This window comes from Rhinolophus sinicus, chromosome 1 (genome assembly GCF_057876585.1).
Source record: "Rhinolophus sinicus isolate RSI-liver-muscle chromosome 1, RSI-T2T, whole genome shotgun sequence".
In the NCBI taxonomy this organism is placed as follows: domain Eukaryota; kingdom Metazoa; phylum Chordata; class Mammalia; order Chiroptera; family Rhinolophidae; genus Rhinolophus; species Rhinolophus sinicus.
In genome coordinates, this window is record NC_142501.1 from 40,121,045 (window position 1) to 40,139,945 (window position 18,901).

General features: G+C 37.4%; 1 protein-coding gene across 2 annotated transcripts in view; it reads left to right on the top strand.

Annotated features, from left to right (window-relative positions):
* BMAL2 (basic helix-loop-helix ARNT like 2) overlaps positions 1-18,901 on the top strand; it is a 66,312-nt gene that overhangs the window by 30,953 nt on the left and 16,458 nt on the right. For both annotated transcript variants that reach the window (XM_019737416.3, XM_019737418.3), the window contains 5 exons: positions 2,926-3,083; positions 7,434-7,510; positions 8,985-9,077; positions 10,964-11,078; positions 12,125-12,268. In XM_019737416.3, coding sequence (XP_019592975.2) covers positions 2,926-3,083; positions 7,434-7,510; positions 8,985-9,077; positions 10,964-11,078; positions 12,125-12,268 — 587 coding nt within the window. The remainder of the gene's footprint in view (positions 1-2,925; positions 3,084-7,433; positions 7,511-8,984; positions 9,078-10,963; positions 11,079-12,124; positions 12,269-18,901) is intronic.

The following is an 18,901-nucleotide window of genomic DNA, read 5'->3' on the forward strand; positions in this document are numbered from 1 at the left end:
CACTAGAGAAAAGCTGGTGCTATAAACAAATCAGAATTATTTATGAGAAACATCTGATTATTAGGAATCTGTCATAATAAATTCTTTGTCAATTGTTTCAATATCAACAAATTGTTTTCCTACATCTGCCAACATAGCCAGATTTTAGCTTTGCTTTTTCTCCATTTATTCTGTTTTATTGGTATGACTCTACAGAGCACTGACATGGTTCAAAGTGGCAGTAACATATATAGAATTAAGAGCCAGGGTCCTGATAAATGATATTAATCAGAGAACTAGCCTCTGGATAAATATGCCTTTTCTTAATAAAATCCTCCAGAAATTTTTTCAGGTGTACCTCCTTCGCGTACAGTACCTGAGTCGAAAACTGGCTATTTCTCCTTCCTCTGAGATTCCTGGCTCCCGCCATCATCCTTTATTGTTCTCTGCGGTGGCCTTGCTCTCACCTTCCTCCAAGCCCTAGTTCTGAGAGAGAGCATGCCTTCTTTTGGGGTACTTTCCTGGAATCCGGCATTTCCGTCCATTGCTACTGTCTATTTTAATGGGTAATACTGGTGGAAAGAAGAGGCGATCATTCTAGCAAGAGGATAATTGTGACTTTTTAATAATAAAATTTAATCTAAAAATTGGTCACGAATAGAACAAGGTGTGAATAAATAACGAAAGTTGATATAAATACACATATAATTTGAATTCTGTCCAGTTTACCTAAAAGTACACATTTTGTTCCAGGAGTGGCATGGCCCAGGGGTGAATGGGGTGGGGTGGGGGAGTATGCACTCTATCAGCCCCATCAGTGCTCTTTCCCCACTTCTACGTGGAAAAATTACATTTTCTTTAATCTCATTTAAAGTTGCTATAAAAACAGATCAAGGCAATCTCCCACTTATCCTCTTTCCCATCAGATTTTTCCCCCTAAATTCTTTTTATAGAGAGAGTATAGAGTTGCCATGATCTGAGTGTTGTAGGAGACAACAGACAAATGTTTACAGTGAAGTGTGAAGAGTGAAATAGCCTAATTCTAGAAATTTAAGATGCACATTTTCCCCCTACATGTTATCATTGGAGAAAATGTCTTATCAATGACATCTTCCTATTATTTGGCATCTCCCTGTGATGCATTAAATAATAATGTATCTTGGATTTGGTGAAATATGGTAGTTGCATAAAAGGTACTGAGGTAGCCAAGAGTGGGAAGTGATTGATCATGAAGTTGTCAAAGAAAGCTTCTCAGGAGAGTAACTGAGCTGGGTTTTGAAGAAGGAGTAGGATTTTCCACAAACGTAGAAGGGAAAGACTTTCTAAGCCTAATAAAGAGCAGCACATAGAGAAGACATCAGACAACATGGCATATTTGAGGACTAGGAAGTCCCTTGGCATTGCTGCTGGATAACATTTGGAGCTGTAGGGAAAAGACATGGAGAGGTGAAACTGGAGATGAAGCAGGTCCTGGAGAAACTTTGGATGTCGTTAGGGAGTTTGGTCATTCCTCTTAGGCAGTAGAAATGCATGTTGGCAGTTCTTTGCAGTGGTATTAGATGATTTGGTTTTAGAATGATAATTCTAAAAGTATTGGGCACGATGGACTAGAAGGGGAAGACATTAGAAGAAGGAACATCAGTTTAAAGGGCTTTTGGGGGTAGTGCAATGAGCTACCTATCATAAAGGCCTGAATTAAGGCAGTGACAGAGTGGGTGGAGAGAAAGCATATTTAAGAAATATTTTAAGGACTGGACTCTATAGGAGTTTGTGATTATTTGGCACTTCAGGGTGAAGAAGAGGAATGGTCTAGAATGAGTCTAGTGGTGTCACCAAAATAAACCCTATAGAAGGAAGAGTAAATCAGGGCTAGTGGAGAAAGGAGAATTTAATGGGGTAAATTGCAGACAAGCACTCAGTTTGGGATTTCTTGAGTTTTAGGGTATTGAGTATTTGGGAATCAGTTAGGTACATAATTCCAGTTCCAAAAGTCAGGAACTGGGTAATGTATAGGGATTTAGTAGTAAGTAGCTTATGAGTAGTTGTAAAGTCTTATGAGGGAATGATATCTCTTAGGGTGAAGCTCTAGGGTGAGGAAAGAGTGGTGCCAAGTAAGGCATCTTGGGGCATCACTGGTATTTAAGGATAGAGGAAGAGCCAAGTAAAGAGATGAAGGGGACTGAGCTGAGCAGGGAGAATGGAGGAAAAGGAGAGGTCACAGAAGCCAGGCAAAGTAGGAGGAATGTCACCAGTGTCCAATTCAAGGCAGCGATCAGCAAGGGACTGCATAAGATAACGATGACCCTTGCTGGAATAGTTTTAGTGGAGAGGGGATTGCGGAAGATTGAACCCGATAGATGGAAAGGGCCTGGGGAATGAAAAATAGAGTGGAGACTGCCCTGTCTCAGGAAGCTAGCTGAGAAGGGAAGACAGTAGCAAAGGAAAAAAGAAAATCCTAGAATTAGGGAAAGGATTTTTTTCTTTATTTTTTCAGAGGGAAGAGACTAACACGTTTATAGACCCATGGGAAGGAGCTGTGAAAGAGAATGAGATTAAGATGCTAAGAACTGTTTAAGCAAATACCAGAGAGGAGTTGGCTTTGACTAGAAGGCTACCCATCTCTTCTTCTAAGACTGAAGGGAAGTACAAAAAAACCACCCACCATGGCTCTTAGACAGATGTCTTAGTTCTTGAAAGTTTCAGGAAACAAGGTAGGGAAGGAAGGAGCAACAATAGTGAGTGGGGGTAAAAGCGCTGTGAAGTTTACAAGTGCCATTTCTGTTCCCAGCAGCTCCTTTCTCTTCCCTGACTAGCAACTGCAGGGCCAAAGGTGGGAAGAAGAACAAGCGGCCTGTGTTTGCTGCGCTCCATGCGTGCTTCAGCTAGTTTGGGTTACTGTGGAGCTGCTGAATGTGAAATACAAAGGAGGTTCTTTTTCCTTTGTAGAGAAGCTCATAGCCAAACTGAAAAACGGAGGAGAGAGAAAATGAATAACCTGATTGAAGAGCTGTCAGCAATGATCCCTCAGTGCAAGCCCATGGCCCGAAAACGGGACAAACTTACGGTTTTAAGAATGGCCGTTCAACACTTGAAATCTTTAAAAGGTGAGTTTGAAAATGGCCTCCACACTTAGATTTGTGAAGCCTTCACAGTAATTGAGGTCTCTGATTGGTTTGTTGTTACTGGCTATTGAGATGCTATGCAAATGTGCCTTTCAGCTTTAGAGGTGTTAATTTGATGCTCATCCATATTCTGTATGTGAAGAGAATGCTAATTTGGATGGTGCAAAACTTGGATCTCCTAAAAGCTTTATCTTAAAGCTTTCTGTGTGTGAACTTGAAAAGTCTTTACATTTCTACGTGTTTTCCCATGTATAATATGAAGATAATAATGCCTGCCATATATGCCTCTCAGTATTTTAGGAGTTCTGGGATGTAGTATTAGTTATTATAATTTTAAGTTATTGTCAGATTTTCATTCTTAGAAAAGCAAATCTACTTAAATTCAGCCCATTTCTCTTAAAACTGCTTTCAGATTTATAGGTAGTACCTTAAGATGCATTACACCTTGCTGTTATTCTAAGGTATTCTCAAGGTATTACTCATTGGGTGAAGGAGATCCTTAACCATTGCTTCTTTGAGTATGCATGGGCTGGTCATTCCTGACCTTAGCAGTTCCCCAACTTAATCTTGAATTTTAAATCAAAGTGTATATGTGTGTAAATGTATAGTCAAAATCGCATCTGCTTTGGGAGTAACCCCATTCCAACTTGGGGGCCAGTTTCATGGAAATAGAACTGAGTTTTAGATACATGAATGTTAATGACACACATTTATGTTGAGAAGACGAGAAGACCTGGCAGAGGAGTGAGCTGTGGACCACAGAGGAGACTCGGAAAGTTCCAATTTGTAAAGATCTAAAAGGTTATAGTGAAATTTGACTCAAAGAGTGTACAACAGGAATAGGCAAAGGATAACCACGTATCTTCTTTAGATCTTTGTCCTACACTGCATGCTAGGAAAAGGAAAATCTGTTTCAGGGAAAAGCAAGTTATATGGTCGGAATACAAGGACTGGGCCAAATTGAGTTAGTGGCTTAGAAGACAGGAGTGTTGACCTGGACTCTGGGTGCACATTGGAGTCTAGACAAAGAGGCTCTTGTTTCATAATGAACAACAACGACAACAACAACAAAAACCCTGCAAAATCTGTTCACATTGAAAGAGGTAGAGGAGAGGGGAGCATATACAAATTAAGAAGTAAAACTACAGCTAGCTAGTAAAGGCCTATTTAATAGTAACTTGTGCACGTTGTAAAAATCAATACCTTAAATCATCTTCCTTTGATCTCCACATATGGTAGAAAAATGGCACATACACTCCAGCGGACTATGTGCTGATCTGGAGAGGAGGTAATCGTGAAAAGAAAGTACTGTACAGCTCTTGATTCCTTCAATGCCATGCAGAGCAGTGCAAGTGTTCGGATACTGCCTGGCAGGCTTCCTGTTGGGAGCATAATTGGCAGTCTTAGTTTCAGAAGTCTGTTGTGAAATGAGATAAGTAAGATTCTCTTTTGCCTACATCTGAGTCTTGCATAAGTTGCATGCAATATTTCCCTTAAATCTTTCAGCAGGGAACCTTTGCAGGATCAGCTGAGGTCATTTGATTGCAAACCTAAAATTACCCAAGAATTTTCACATTTGCAATGTCCTGAGGGAGGAGGACCTAAGGGAGAAGCCATGAATCAATCAATTAATTCAACAAACACAACTGAGCATCAACTAGACGCCTGTTCAGTGCTGGGGATATAAAAATGAATGAGGCTAGATCTCTGTGCTCTACGGATTCATGGCTGGACAAGAGGGACATACTCATGAAGAGATCAGTAAAACCTAGTGGGAGAAATATTACAGTGGAAGTATGAGTGTCAGGAGAATAGGGAGGAGACACTATCTAAATCCAGAGGGGATTTCTTGGAACAGAGTGTCAATTTTGCCATTGGACCTTCTAAACCAAAGTGAGGTGGTCAAGTACTCATCAGACATCCTAATCAGACTCTTTAGTTAGTGCTACCACAAGTGAGATGACTTAAAGCGCTTGGGTCTGCATCCCAGTGCCCAGGTCAGAACGTACCCCCACCTTGGCTGACATCAGAGACACTGGATCATCAGAGGGTTACATAATTACTTTACAGACAGAAGGATGGTGAAATCATTTTTTTTACTACACTCTGCAGTAGTGCTTCTCAAGCTATCTGGGGGAAGAGCAAGTAACCCACACCCCCATCTGTTGTAAAATATAACACAGGTGATTACTGGTAACATGATCGTGGGCTGGGATGCCACATTACATTTATATAATAACGTGTCTAAATGCTTATTCTCAATTTCTGTACTCATCTCGCCACAGTTGGCTGTTGACATTGGTCTGCAGACCATAATTGGAGTAGCCCTGCTCTGCGGCATGCACTTTCAGAGAAGCTGTGCGCATTCAGTGTGTGTGGTCTTATTCCTGGGGACAGTAGGCGCAGTGGTGTGTGCATGTGGGTCCTGGAAGCAAACCTCCTCGGTCCATCCTGCCTCCCTGACTTAATAGCCATGTGACTTACTCAAGTTGTTTAACATTCTAATACTCAACTTCCATATCCGTAAAATAGGAATAATGAATTTGCCTCCTAGGTTTGTTGTTAAGAGTAAAGAATAGTGCTTCTGAAGGGTGAGCACAGTGTTTATGAATGGTGGAAGTGGCAGTAAGCGTAAGAGGAGCAGGAGGCATACTTGCTATTGTCATTTTGATCATTATCATTATGATCATTATCATTGTTATTGTCATATTGTCATTTTTTTTAACCTGATGAATAGTGGAACAAAAGTAAGTGATCATGTTTCCTCATTTGTTTTTGCCATCAGAAATCTGAGAGTCAAATTTGTTACCCCTCTTTGGCAGGTGTACAGTATAACACAGCATGTATTTTCTTACCTCAATCTAGCTTCAGCTCAACTCTCACTGCCCTCATTTTCTCCTTAGTCGGCCACACTCGCTCACCTAGTCAGGGCTCACCAATTCTGGCTGGTTTACACTCAGGATTTCCCCGGCATCCTTGTGACAACCTTGCTCAGGGTCCAGACCTGGAAGTGTCACTGTCTTGCTCAGGTTGATTTATTGCTGTCTGCTGGCCTGTCCCTCAGCGTCTGCATCTTTCAGGCCACCCTTTCTCAACTTCCTCCTACCAGGCTGCTGTGTAGTGGTAGTAATAGTAGTAGTAGCAGCAGCAGCAGCAGCAGCAGCAGCAGCAGCAATAAATAATAAGAAGAAGCATCTGTGTGGTAATAATAATACTCATATACTGTGTAGTAGGTGTAATAATAACAAGAAGAAGAAATCATTCCGGGGAATTGTTTGACGCCTACCTAGAAGGTAGTCTCCAAAGGAGGATTTTCTTTTGCTTATGCCAGGCTCTTAGCGGTGTTACCAGTCTGAGAAAACTTTACCAAATTATACCATGAGGTGTTTTTAATTTTCTGGTTTTCTATTTTCCTTAGGTACGTTCTTTTACTTAGGTAATTGGTAGATTTGGGCTGCAAATCCATTCAAGAGCCCATATGTGGTTAAAATGTCTCGGGGTGTTACCCTACTTTCTCTTGCAAAAGCAACTTTCCTTGCAGTTCTTAAGAGGAGGGGATTGCCATTAGGGATGTTGGGAAGCATAAAGGAGGGAAAATGGATTTACCTCAGAATCAGCCTTGCCCAAAGGTATCTGAGAACAGCACACCTTGGCCTGTTTAGCGGTCCCCTGCACCCCCTTGTGGCCGTGAACGGCTTTCGTGAATCAAGGGTGGTGGATGCCCTCAAGGCAGGGGTTTGGACCTGATAAATCCTTATCATTTTTGCCAGCTCTTCAGTAGCTTTTAGAGACTTTCAGTTTAATACAATAAGCTCTGTGCTAAGGGCTTAAAATGAATCATTTCATCTTTATACCTTATACATTTTTGTCTATTATCAGAACAGAAGTCTTCATGTGATCTTTAAAGAGTCATATGGAAAATCTATGAATCCATGAAGAATCGCCTCCATTCAGGGTAATTCATAGGATCAATTTTAATAAGCTAAGAAACTATAAAAATTACTGGATTCTTGAATATTGTTGCATGTTATAATGTAGATAATTATTGCATTTTGTTATTTGTTTTTTGTAGAGAGCGCTTACTGTCTGTACATTTGAACATAAATGAATAAGTAGTTTCAAGAATTTACAATCTAAAAGCAGGAAATTTTAATCTAGTAATGACAGAGAAGGAGAACGGTTACAGAAGAGGTCTTAGGATGTGCTAACAGAGAAAATACCATCACTATCACTATCTCACCAGTAGCAGCAGCAGCATAGCTAATGTTCATTGAGCGCTTACTACATTTTCATCCCTACTGTATTTTCAGTAACTTTTTGACTTATTTTTAGGTACGACAAATTTTTATGCAGGAGATAATTATCGACCTTCATTTATTCAGGATGAGCTCAGGCACTTAATCCTTAACGTAAGTAAACAGATATATTTGTCTAAGTTGTATTTGCCCTTGCAATTTTATTTGAATGGGAGGCAAATTTGTTTCAGTTTGCTTCTTGTTGTAAACATACAGGACTCTATTACACCAAGTTTATTTTAGCGTCAAAATTTAAGTTAGCAAGTAATCATGTCTTATTAGTTTCAGCTAATGAAAGTAGAGGCAGAGGATAGGCACTTTCTAAAAAAATGGAGCAAGGATTGTCTTGAATGCTAAGCTCTTACACTGCCAAATGCACTCACCTCCCATACCAGAGGATCTATTCCCCACTATTACCACTTCCTTCGAAGCCATCTACTTTATTGTATTCCTACAGGATCCTGTTCTCTGCCCATTAGCCAATCACTGCTTCCTTAATGAGTTGTTAGGCAATGCTTTGACATTTCTGTGCTCATCAAGTCATATGCATGGGTTTCCAGGTTCACTAGTCTAGAGATTGATTTGACATGGAAAATGTGACCATGTCATCGACTCATCCTGCCCCCAGGAGGTATTAAGTGTCTTGATCTTGTGCTATGTCTGCTGGGCTTTAACCCAAAGTATGACCAAACAGAAAGGTTCTTCATATATATTTCTGTCCATTTTTCTTTTAACTTTTTTGAAAAGCCCCTCTTTTATTTGAACAGCTGAATTTAAATATATTCCTGATAGGAATATAAAGCATTGTTTTGCAGACAACAAAAGATTTTTAAAGATAGTGAAATGTACAGTATGCTTTGGAAGCTTGCTCGCCAATCTTGAACTGTTTTTTCAGCCATAACTTAACATAGCCTCAGTTATGCCCCTTATAGAATGTACCTGTCTATTTCACCTCATGTTTGTTTCCAATTAGTAAATATTAGTTCAAGAAATGTCAAGTGAGGGTGCCAGACTCATCCTGTGCGCATACATACCATTTCCATATAGTTTGCTTCACAGGGGATTTACTCTGTAGATCTTATGGGAGTAGCTGATTAAAATTTTTTTAATTTAGTTTTGAATTATATCATTATCGAGTGATAGCTTATCATTATTCAAAAAAGTGTAAAAAGGTGTACAGCAAAATATTTTCATCCCTTCCTCATCCCAGTCTGTACATCTTTCCATCTCAACATATCCATAGTCTGTCATTGTTACTGGTGTGTTTTGATATCTTCACACAGTTTCTGTATGCAATAGGGTAGAATTTGGTGTAGGTGATTTTTATATTAAGAAATATTTCAAGTAAATGTTCCATGGGTGAACTTCCCATGTCAAAAACATTAGTTTAGACTGGAGTCCAATTCGATGTTCTTTTAAAATCTTTTTCACATATCTCTTAAGAAAATTTCTTAAAATTAATTTTGCTAGATCTATGATCACTCTTTTAGTTTTATTGCTACAGTAATTTCCTCAGCATCTGAATGTGTGTGTATGAGAAAGACAGATGATATTTTAAAATATTTACTTTCATATTTTTAAATCCTAGATTGCAGAAGGCTTCCTATTTGTGATTGGATGTGAAAGAGGAAACATTCTCTTCGTTTCTAAATCAGTCTCCAAAATACTTAATTACGATCAGGTATCCAAAACTGAGGATATCTTCCACACTATGTTTAGTTTTTTTTTGAACAAACATATTTTGAAACTCTCTTTCTGAATCCTTTCTTCCACTGGGCTGTGGGATTACGGTCACCATAGGAGAGGTGAAAAAATATTTGGAAAGAGTGTAGATTTTTATTACTGACAAGAGTGTTCACTTCCTGACCTTCAGCAACTTATTTCATTTTCCTAAACCTCAGCTTCCTCTTATGTACAAAGTGGAAATGATGATTAGGCCAGTCTCTCAGGATGGAAAGACTAAATAAACCGTCATATTTGAGAGTGTCTGAACAATATTAGTCACCCTTCTCTGTTTCAGCCAACAGATAGCAGTATTACTAATTTTAAGTTATATAATATATGAATGGCATTACAACTTTTCATCTAAGCTCTGGCGACAAACTCTGAAATACATCTTCTATTTAACAGGCTGTGTAATTGCTGTACCTCTTCATTACTGAATACCATTTCATTTAAACTAGTTGCTTAAAAACTATAGCACTGGAAGTAATTCAACAGAATGAATAAACTAGTACCTGTGTTTTCCTTTTTAGAAATCAGATACCCCAAAGATTTTATCTTAAATAATGCCCACTAATTTCAGCCTGTATTTTCCCAAAACTTGAAAATTTGAAGAGATATAAGGTATTCATAGATAAATAACAAAGAAAGATATTATGAGCCTACATTCAGAAGGAATGAGAACCAAATAAATCACGTAGGTAGGTATAGCTGGGGGCACAAAAGCAGGGCAAGACTTGGTTATTCCATCTTCTAATTAGAAATGGAGAACATCACACACACATACACGTGCACTAAAATAATTGACAATTCGAAGTAGCGCTGCAGTTCCAAATTAGGGACATGGAATCCAGTCCCACTGGGCACTGACTTCGCATTTCAGAGACCATTCAAGAGACTCACTGACTGTTCTGGATGGCTCTGGGATCCCAATGGTGCAGGGTCTGGTCTCCAGCTTTTCAGATTCTGAAATCTGATTTGCTCTAAAGCAGAGTTCTGGACAGGCTTATATTAGACTTTATACCCAATAGACGGATGTATAAATCAGATTGCTAGGTTTTTTGTTTGTTTGGTTTTTTAGTATGAGATAACTGACTGCCATGCAATCCAGGCTCCTTGTACCATCTGGTCCTTTTGTTCTATATTCTGTAGGAATGTCTACTTGGGTAATAAAGGAGTTCAGAAGACAGGTGATCACTGTGGGTCAGGGACGACTTCACATGCAAAGTAGAATAAGGAAAACATTTTAGGTTGAGAGAGGGAATCTAAGGTGTCTAGGGAGTAAAAGATAATTGGCTGGATTGAGTTTGTAGAGAAGAGGTAATGAATTCCAGGTGATGATACCATGGAACAAAGGCACAGACCTAGGAATGTTCTGTATATTGGGAGAAGTGGGAGGCGTCCCAGGTTAGATTTTGTTTTTCAATAGTATGGCAAATCTCTGAGTCACACCATAAAATCACAGGTATTCTGTGACTTCCATATGATACTATAATTACTGTACTTTACCAAGGATAAAGTTTAAAGTAAATCATAATATGATTTTGAGGTAACATATATGAGTGGGGGATATTAACAAGAGTAATCAGAGTAAATAGAATATTAGAGGTTAGATATTTGTGTGATTTGTGTGTATCCAGTATGGTGCTGGGTGCATCTATTTTTTTCTATCTACAAATATGACCCTACTTTTAACATTAAAATTAATGTCACACAGTGTAGTAGCTGTATCTTTGAGCTTAAGAAAACGCAACTTTAACGAAATGATATTTATCATATGTCTGTATAAAGAAACGTAGAAAAATTATGGTACTGATTTTAAATGAATTTCTGCTTTATAAATAGGCAAGTTTGACTGGACAAAGCTTATTTGACTTCTTACATCCAAAAGATGTTGCCAAAGTAAAGGAACAACTGTCTTCTGATATTTCACCAAGAGAGAAGCTAATAGATGCCAAAAGTAAGTTCTCATTTTAGCATGCTTACCATTTAATGTAAATATAATTGTTACTTAAAAGTACAGCTGTACATGTCAACTATAATTTAAAAAATATATAGTCACAGAATATACAGTATAGGGAATATAGTCAATGGTATTGTAATAGCTATGTATGGTGTCAGATGGATAGTAGACTTGCTGGGATTATCACTTTGTGAGGGGTGTAAATAATCTAATCATTATGTTGTTTTGTATACCTGAAACTAATAATAAAAATACAGCTTTACAATGTTTTTGAACATTTATCTAATTCTGGTTTTATGAAGAGTAAAATTATGTAGTAAACTTCACAATCAACCTCAGTTTAAAAAAAACAATATAGCTATATAAAGAATTCTTGTATTCATACACATAGAAAAACAAGAACTATATTCATCTAAAGATGCTTTGTTTGAGGAAAATATGATTGCTTCATGTTTGTTGTGTTTCATATGTTAATAAAATCTTTACAAGTAAGTATCACTTGGGATAAAAAAATTGCTGGAGTTTTCATTATTCAGTTATATTCTGAGAGATAATTATTCTCTTACATGGGTTAGGTCTTTTCAGTATGAAACACCTTGTATAATTGTCCTTGGGAGGTGTACGTATACTTTCTTTTCTCCAAAAATACTTACTATCTCTGAAAATGCTTAGTGCCAAGTAATTATTTACAATACAAAAATAATGATGCTTTATGCCATTATTATTATAACTGAGATTTTTTTTTCATTTTTAAATTTTTATTTCATTTCAGTTTTATTATCTTTATCATGTACCCCTGGGGGGGAAAATAAAGAGAAATTGCAAATGTTTATAAGTTATCAAAATGATAGCTTGACAAATACTCTCATTTTTGGTAGGTTTCACTTCCTGACATACTGTACAATGATGTTAATTGCTTTAAATAGCCATTTCTCTTTTTTAATTTATAAAAAAAATGCAATAGATGACCAGAAAGTGTTAGATAAATTTCAATATTATTTGAAAATATTATTTTCTTCTTTTGCCTCCTTTTACTATGAAAGCTGGTTTGCAAGTTCACAGTAATTTCTACACTGAAAGGACTCGTGTGTGTTCTGGCTCAAGACGATCCTTTTTCTGTCGGATAAAGAGTTGTAAAATCTCTGTGAAAGAAGAGCATGAGTCCTTACTCAACTCAAAGAAGAAAGGTATCATTATTTCAAAGTATCAAGTGATTTAAGGAATGGGTATAAAATTAATGTCCAAAATATTTTATGTACAGAAAAAATAAAATATATGGTCAAGGAAAATTATTGAGGCCAAAAACACTTAAGGAAATAAGTTGTTTTTAACCAGAATTATTTAGATTAGCTGATCATATCTTTCAAATTTATCAAGTAATTACATTCTTTATTGCCCAAGATTTTAATGGTGCTGTTGAAATTGCAGTTAGGGGGCTATCAAATGGGGAAAAATTGGAAGATATGGAAACAGAACTTTTGTTATGAAATTCCATTACTAGTTTTAAAATATAAAAGTTAGTTCTTTTTTAAAAATTGCAATAGTACAAGAGCCTGGTTTGATTAATTTTGGTGAGCGTTTCTTTGGTTAAATATTTCTAGGTCTGTTTTCTTATGATTCTTTTATAGACTAGTTTTGGAGATACTTACATTGAAGTGGAAATGCTGGGTCGTATGGTAGTTATGTTTTTAACTTTTTGAGGAACCTCCACACTGTTTTCCATAGTGGCTGCACCAATTTACAAACCTGTGTATAAGGGTTCCCTTTTCTCCACATCTTTGCCAGCACTGGATATTTGTTGATTTATTGATGATGGCCATTCTGACAGGTGTGAGTGAGGTAATATCTCACTGCAGTTTTGATTTGCATTTCCCTGATGATAGTGATGGTGAACATCTGTTTATATGTCTATTGGCCATCTGTCTGTCTTCTTTGGAGAAATGTCTATTCAGGTCCTCTGCCCATTTTTAAATTGAATTCTTTGTTTATTTGCTATTGCGTTGTATGAGATCCTTATAAATGACATCTGATAATTAAGTTCAAGAACTCATCCTAGGAAATAAATATCTGTTGTGTAAGCCACCCTGTCTGTGGTACTTTGTTATGGGAGTCCTAGCTGGCTAAGAGAGCAAACACGTTGGATCATTTTCCTTGTACCATAATTCTAATGAGAAGTAATCTGAAAAGGCTCTGCAATGGGAACCAAAGGAATCTGGGCCTTGCTGATAATAAATGTAAGTTTATCAAATGGGCATTTTGCAATTTGGCTTGAAATACAGAACTGCAAGTCACAAATCAGTGGTGTATGATTCTATCATGTGTGGACTTGCTCTTCTTTCTGTCACCTTAAAACAGCACGTGACTGAATGTATGCATCTTGGAGGATTTTTCTTAGATATGGGAGTCCAAGTCAGTCACTGATGATAATCTTGGAAGTATTAATGCTTTCTGTGTCTGGTCTTTTAACACTTTGCAAAGATGCAAAAAGGAAAGTGACATTTTCTCCATGTAACTGCATGGTACTGTTATAGTATTTTGAAGCAGTGTTGTAAATTTTGAATTTTAAGCACAAACACATGTGTATAGTCATTCTTGAAGAATGTAATAATTAAACTTTAGTTCTTCCATGTGGTTTCTAAAAGGATTTTTTCATTATAAGTTTCAGAGATTTATAGAAGAGGCAGGGAGTATTTCTTTCCTTTGAAATAAATATTGATAATCTTACTGGAAAAATACATATATTTCCAGAATAGCTGGCAAATGGTCAATTAGAACTGATTTGTAGTTGAATTTTGTGGTGAGCTAAAGGAGCTGACTATTTTTAAGTCCCCCCAATGTTCCAGGTTCTCATACTAAACTCTGCCTCACAGTAGGCTTTAGGACAGAGTAGAATGGGCCCGGGCTCTGAATTCAACAGGGTTTTAATGGTCTGCCACTTAACAGCAGTACAGCTTCAGGCAAGTTCCTCTCAATGTGTGGAAATTAGGTGTTAAGAGCTGAATTATGTTTCCCCAAAATTCACTTGTTAAAACCCTAGCTCCCAGTGTGACTGTATTTGGAGACAGGACCTTTAAAGAGGTGATGAAGGTTAAATGAGGTCATAAGAGTGGGGTCCTAATCCAGTATGCCTGGTGTCTCTTAAGAAGAGGCCAAGACATGGAAACAACCAAAATGTCCTTCGATAGATGAATGGATAAAGAAGTTGTGGTATATATACACAATGGAATACTATTCGGCGGTAAGAAAAGATGATATAGGAACATTTGTGACAACATGGATGGATCTTGAGAGTGCAATGCTGAGCGAAATAAGTCAGACAGAAAAAGCAGAGAACCATGTGATTTCACTGATATATGGTATATAAACCAAAAACAACAAAAGAACCAAGACAAACAAATGAGAAACAGAAACGTATAGACACAGACAATAGTTTAGTGGTTACCAGAGGGTAAGGGGGGTGGGGGGCGGGAGATGAGGGTAAGGGGGATCAAATATATGGTGATGGAAGGAGAACTGACTCTGGGTGGTGAACACACAATGGGATTTATAGATGATGTAATACAGAATTATACACCTGAAATCTATGTAATTTTACTAACAATTGTCACCCCAATAATTTTAAAAATAAATTTTAAAAAAAAGAAAAGAAAAAGAGGGAGAGTCATCTGGAGTACACACAGAACACAGGCCATGTGAGAACACAATGAGAAGTCAGCTGTCTACAAGCCAAAGAGAGAAACCCAACCTTGATCTTGGACTTCTAGCCTCCAGAGCTGTGAGAAAATAAATTTCTATTGTTTAAGCCACTCAGTCTGTGGAATTTTGTTATGGCAGCCCTAAGAGACTGATACAATGGGTAGAATATAGCACCTCATGGGAGTATGGTTAGGATTACATGTGGCTAATATAGTGTTTGGCTCCTACTGAGCACACAATAAATGGAAGCCATTATTTGTGGCTCAAAAAGAGAGGAAGAAAATAAAAGCAAGAAGAAAATTAGTAATTATTTAAAATCTATATGGCAAGCAAGCACTTTGTATAAGTACCTAAATTAATCTACATAATAGTCCTGTGCAAACTGCCCTTCTGTCTCGCAAATGAGGAAACTAAAGCTTTAAAAAGGTTATGTAATTTGTCTAAAGTCATACAGAAAGTGGCAGAAACAGGAGTTGAGCTTTAAATCTGTATTCTTTTCTCCTGTGCCATGCCACCTACTAGAGTAGCTTCCTAGATGCCAAAGATTATTAATGAAAGAGATCCATTGTAAATGATTTCTCTCGTAGACACACAATGAGGGGCTTGGCTTCTGTTGTAGAAATGTGTTCCTGCCCACACGTGAATGTTCACTCCCACGTCAAGCTGCGGCACACAGATGCCTGCAGTCAGAGTCAAATATCTTCTCCAAAAAGGACTTTTTAATCTACTCATGCCCTGGAACCAAGTGTGCGCTTAAGTCTCCAGAGCTTGCGCCAAAGGCATGGGGCCAATTTGGCCTAAGGAATGGTAAGGGCATGTGTTAACAATCAGTATGACCCTTCCTTGAGGTGCCTGGTTTGAGGAGAACTGCATGCAGACAGACATGTAGACAGATGCCTGGACCAGGGTAAGGTAACTGCAAAATGGAACCCTGATTTGTCACATGGATGACTTCCCATGTGTGAGATCATTTTGTATTCTAGTTTAACCAAGCAGAGTGTCGTCAAATGGAATAATTATATTTTGCATATAGTTACTACTAAATTGTTCTCTCCAGTAGTAATTAGCCAATGTAATTGACTGTTTTAAGACCACTCCCTAATAATGATGAAAATTAATAACGGTGTTTTTCTTCCCTTTTACTATATGTTACATTAAATTTTCAAACTATTTTTAAAACTATTTTTTAGAGTAGTTTTGAGTTTACAACAAAATTGAAAGGGAGGTAAAGACATTTCCCATATATTCTTGGCCCCCACACATGCATAGATTCCCCAATTTTGAACATCTTCCACCAGAATGGTATTATTATTATTTTTTTAACCAAGGATGAAACCTACATTAATACATCATAATCACCCAAACTCCATAGTTTACCTTAGGGTTCACTCTTGGTGTACATTTTGTGTTTGGACAAATATATAATGATGTACATCCATCATTATAATATACAGATTATCTTCACTGCCCTGAAAATTCTCTGTGCTCTGCCTATTTATCTCTCCCCACCACCACCCCTGGCAACCACTGATCTCTTGTCTCCATAGTTTTGCTTTATTTACATTTAAATATAAAAGGAGAGTAGAAAGCAGCCCTTTTAATGCTAATTGAAACTGAATTTAAAATTTATGAAAGGCCATTGGCAAGATTAGCCATGAGTGACAACAGCATGGTTTGAACTGTGCAGGTCCACTTACATGCAGATTGTTTTCCAATAATTACTGTAAATATATTTTATCTTATGATTTCTTAACATTTTCTTTGCTCCAGCTTATTGTAAGAATGCAGTACATAATACATATAACATACAAAATATGTGTTAATTGACTTGTTTGTTATTCGTAAGGCTTCCAGTCAATAATAGGCTATTAGTAAAGTTTTGGGGGAGTCAAAAGTTATATGCGGATTTTCGACTGCTGGAGGGTCAGTGCCCCTAACTCTCTCATTGTTCAAGAGTCAAATGTACTGTTCTCGCTCATATTGTATATGTTTGAGATATTCTGTAATAAAATGTTTTTTTAAAAATAAGCAAGATCAACATTGAAAACATTCCTACCCTGATTCTAACAGTGATGTCATGGATTCCAACTTTGAAAAAGCTTCTAAGATAGGGATAAAATTACTCACATATATCAACTTGTGAAATCAAAGGCTGATGAAAGACTGCTGTCAAATATCTTAGATAATTCTTAAGTTTATCTTGGTAAGATAATCAGTAATACAGTAATGCACCCCAAATCCATTGGCTTCTTGTGCAAGTATGGCAGATGCTATCAGTACCACATGACATATCCTTTCAACACCTACCACTTCAAGGGCATGCCACCTGGTTTCCAATGTCTGATGCCCGTTACTCTCTGCTTGACCTCTTTTTCTGGTCTTTGGAGATAGCTCTGCTTATTGGGGTTGATTGTGGTGCCATTAAACAGGATAGGGAATAGTGATAAAGACATGGTTTGGGGTTGGAAGAGATAATGACTTGTAATTTAAGACATCTGTGGACCGTGAAGGGGGTGATGGGTGTTAGCGGTTGAATACAAGGTCCTATGCATGGCTTACAGGAGCTAAAACCCATCTCTTCCCTGCTTTAGTCTCCAGTTCCCCATTGCAGACAACACATCAGCCACATTGGACTGCTCTCTCGACTTGGTTTACACTGGCTGTTCCCTCGTCTGATTGGAACACCTTTTTGTATCCATTCCCCTCCAAGCAATTCCTGTTTGAACCTTCTGTGACAGAGCTCTCACTAACATCAAATAGCAGGGCATTAGTGGTTCAGAAAAGGAGTTCTGGACCCATCCTGTCTAGATATAAGCCTTGGCTCCACCTTGCCCTGCTGTGACCTAGGCGTTAACTCTCAGATTCCTAACTCAATGGGGATAATATTAGGACACCTCACAGGACTATTAAGATTAAGTGAATTATAAATTTAAAGCACTTGAGACAGAACGTAGCACACAAAGTGTTCTGTAAAACATTGCTGTTACTATTAGTTGCTATTTTATAAGACAACCCATATCATCTTGTTTTTAAAAATCTTCTTAAAAGAATTGTTGTAATAACACTCTTACTAAATAGTGCTGATTTAAAACAGTGACAGTTCTGGTCTTTTCTAAATCTTATCACAAACAACTGTTTTAAGTAATTTTTACTAGACTTGTGTTCCTTCATTTCAACCTTTAAGTCACTTCTTTTGTGTATTTCCATAATCTGTAAACTCCTATCTTTTATGCCTGTGTTGCATTTCATTGTTTTCTTAAGCACTTCCTGATGTTTGAGCATATGGATTATTTCCAATTTTTTATTATTCTGGTTGAACCTGTTTGACAAGCTTTTTCCCATGAGTTAATTGCTTGGAATTTTTCTGAAAAATGAAATTTGAGTCAAATTTTATTGTCATAAAACCTTTTATTATAAAAATCTCCACATGTTCTCTAAAATGTTTCTATAATCATATATCTATTAACCATTATAAGTGCTGACATAAGAAATTTAAGAAGGTATTCATAATTATCCTTTAAACTTATGTATATAAATTATAATACACCAAAATTTTAATAAACTGAAAACAATCTTTGTTTCAGTTTATTAAGAACAAGAGTTTAACTTTTTCTAGCAGATATAAATTACTGTGTTTAAAAAAATTGACTTAGAAATGAATAAATAAATACTTATAGACTGGGCCGGCCTGGTGACTCAGGCGGTTAGAGCTCCGTGCTCCTAACTCTGAAGGCTGCCAGTTTGATTCCCACATGGGCCCGAGGGCTCTCAACCGGTTGCCAGTTCAATTCCTCGAGTCCCGCAAGGGATGGTGGTCTGTGCCCCCTACAACTAGCAACGGCAACTGGACCTGGAGCTGAGCTGCGCCCTCCACAACTAAGACTGAAAGGACAACAACTTGACTTGGAAAAAAGTCCTGGAAATGCACACTGTTCCCCAGTAAAGTCCTGTTCCCCTTCCCCAATAGAATCTTTAAAAAAAAGAAAAGAAAAGAAAATACTTATAGACCTATTTAAACCTAAATTAAAGCAATCTGTTTATTTTTTGATGTAATACATAGTTTAGTCCCTGAGAAAAATAACCCATTAAGAATTAAGTTGTGATGTCGACTGATGATTTCTTTT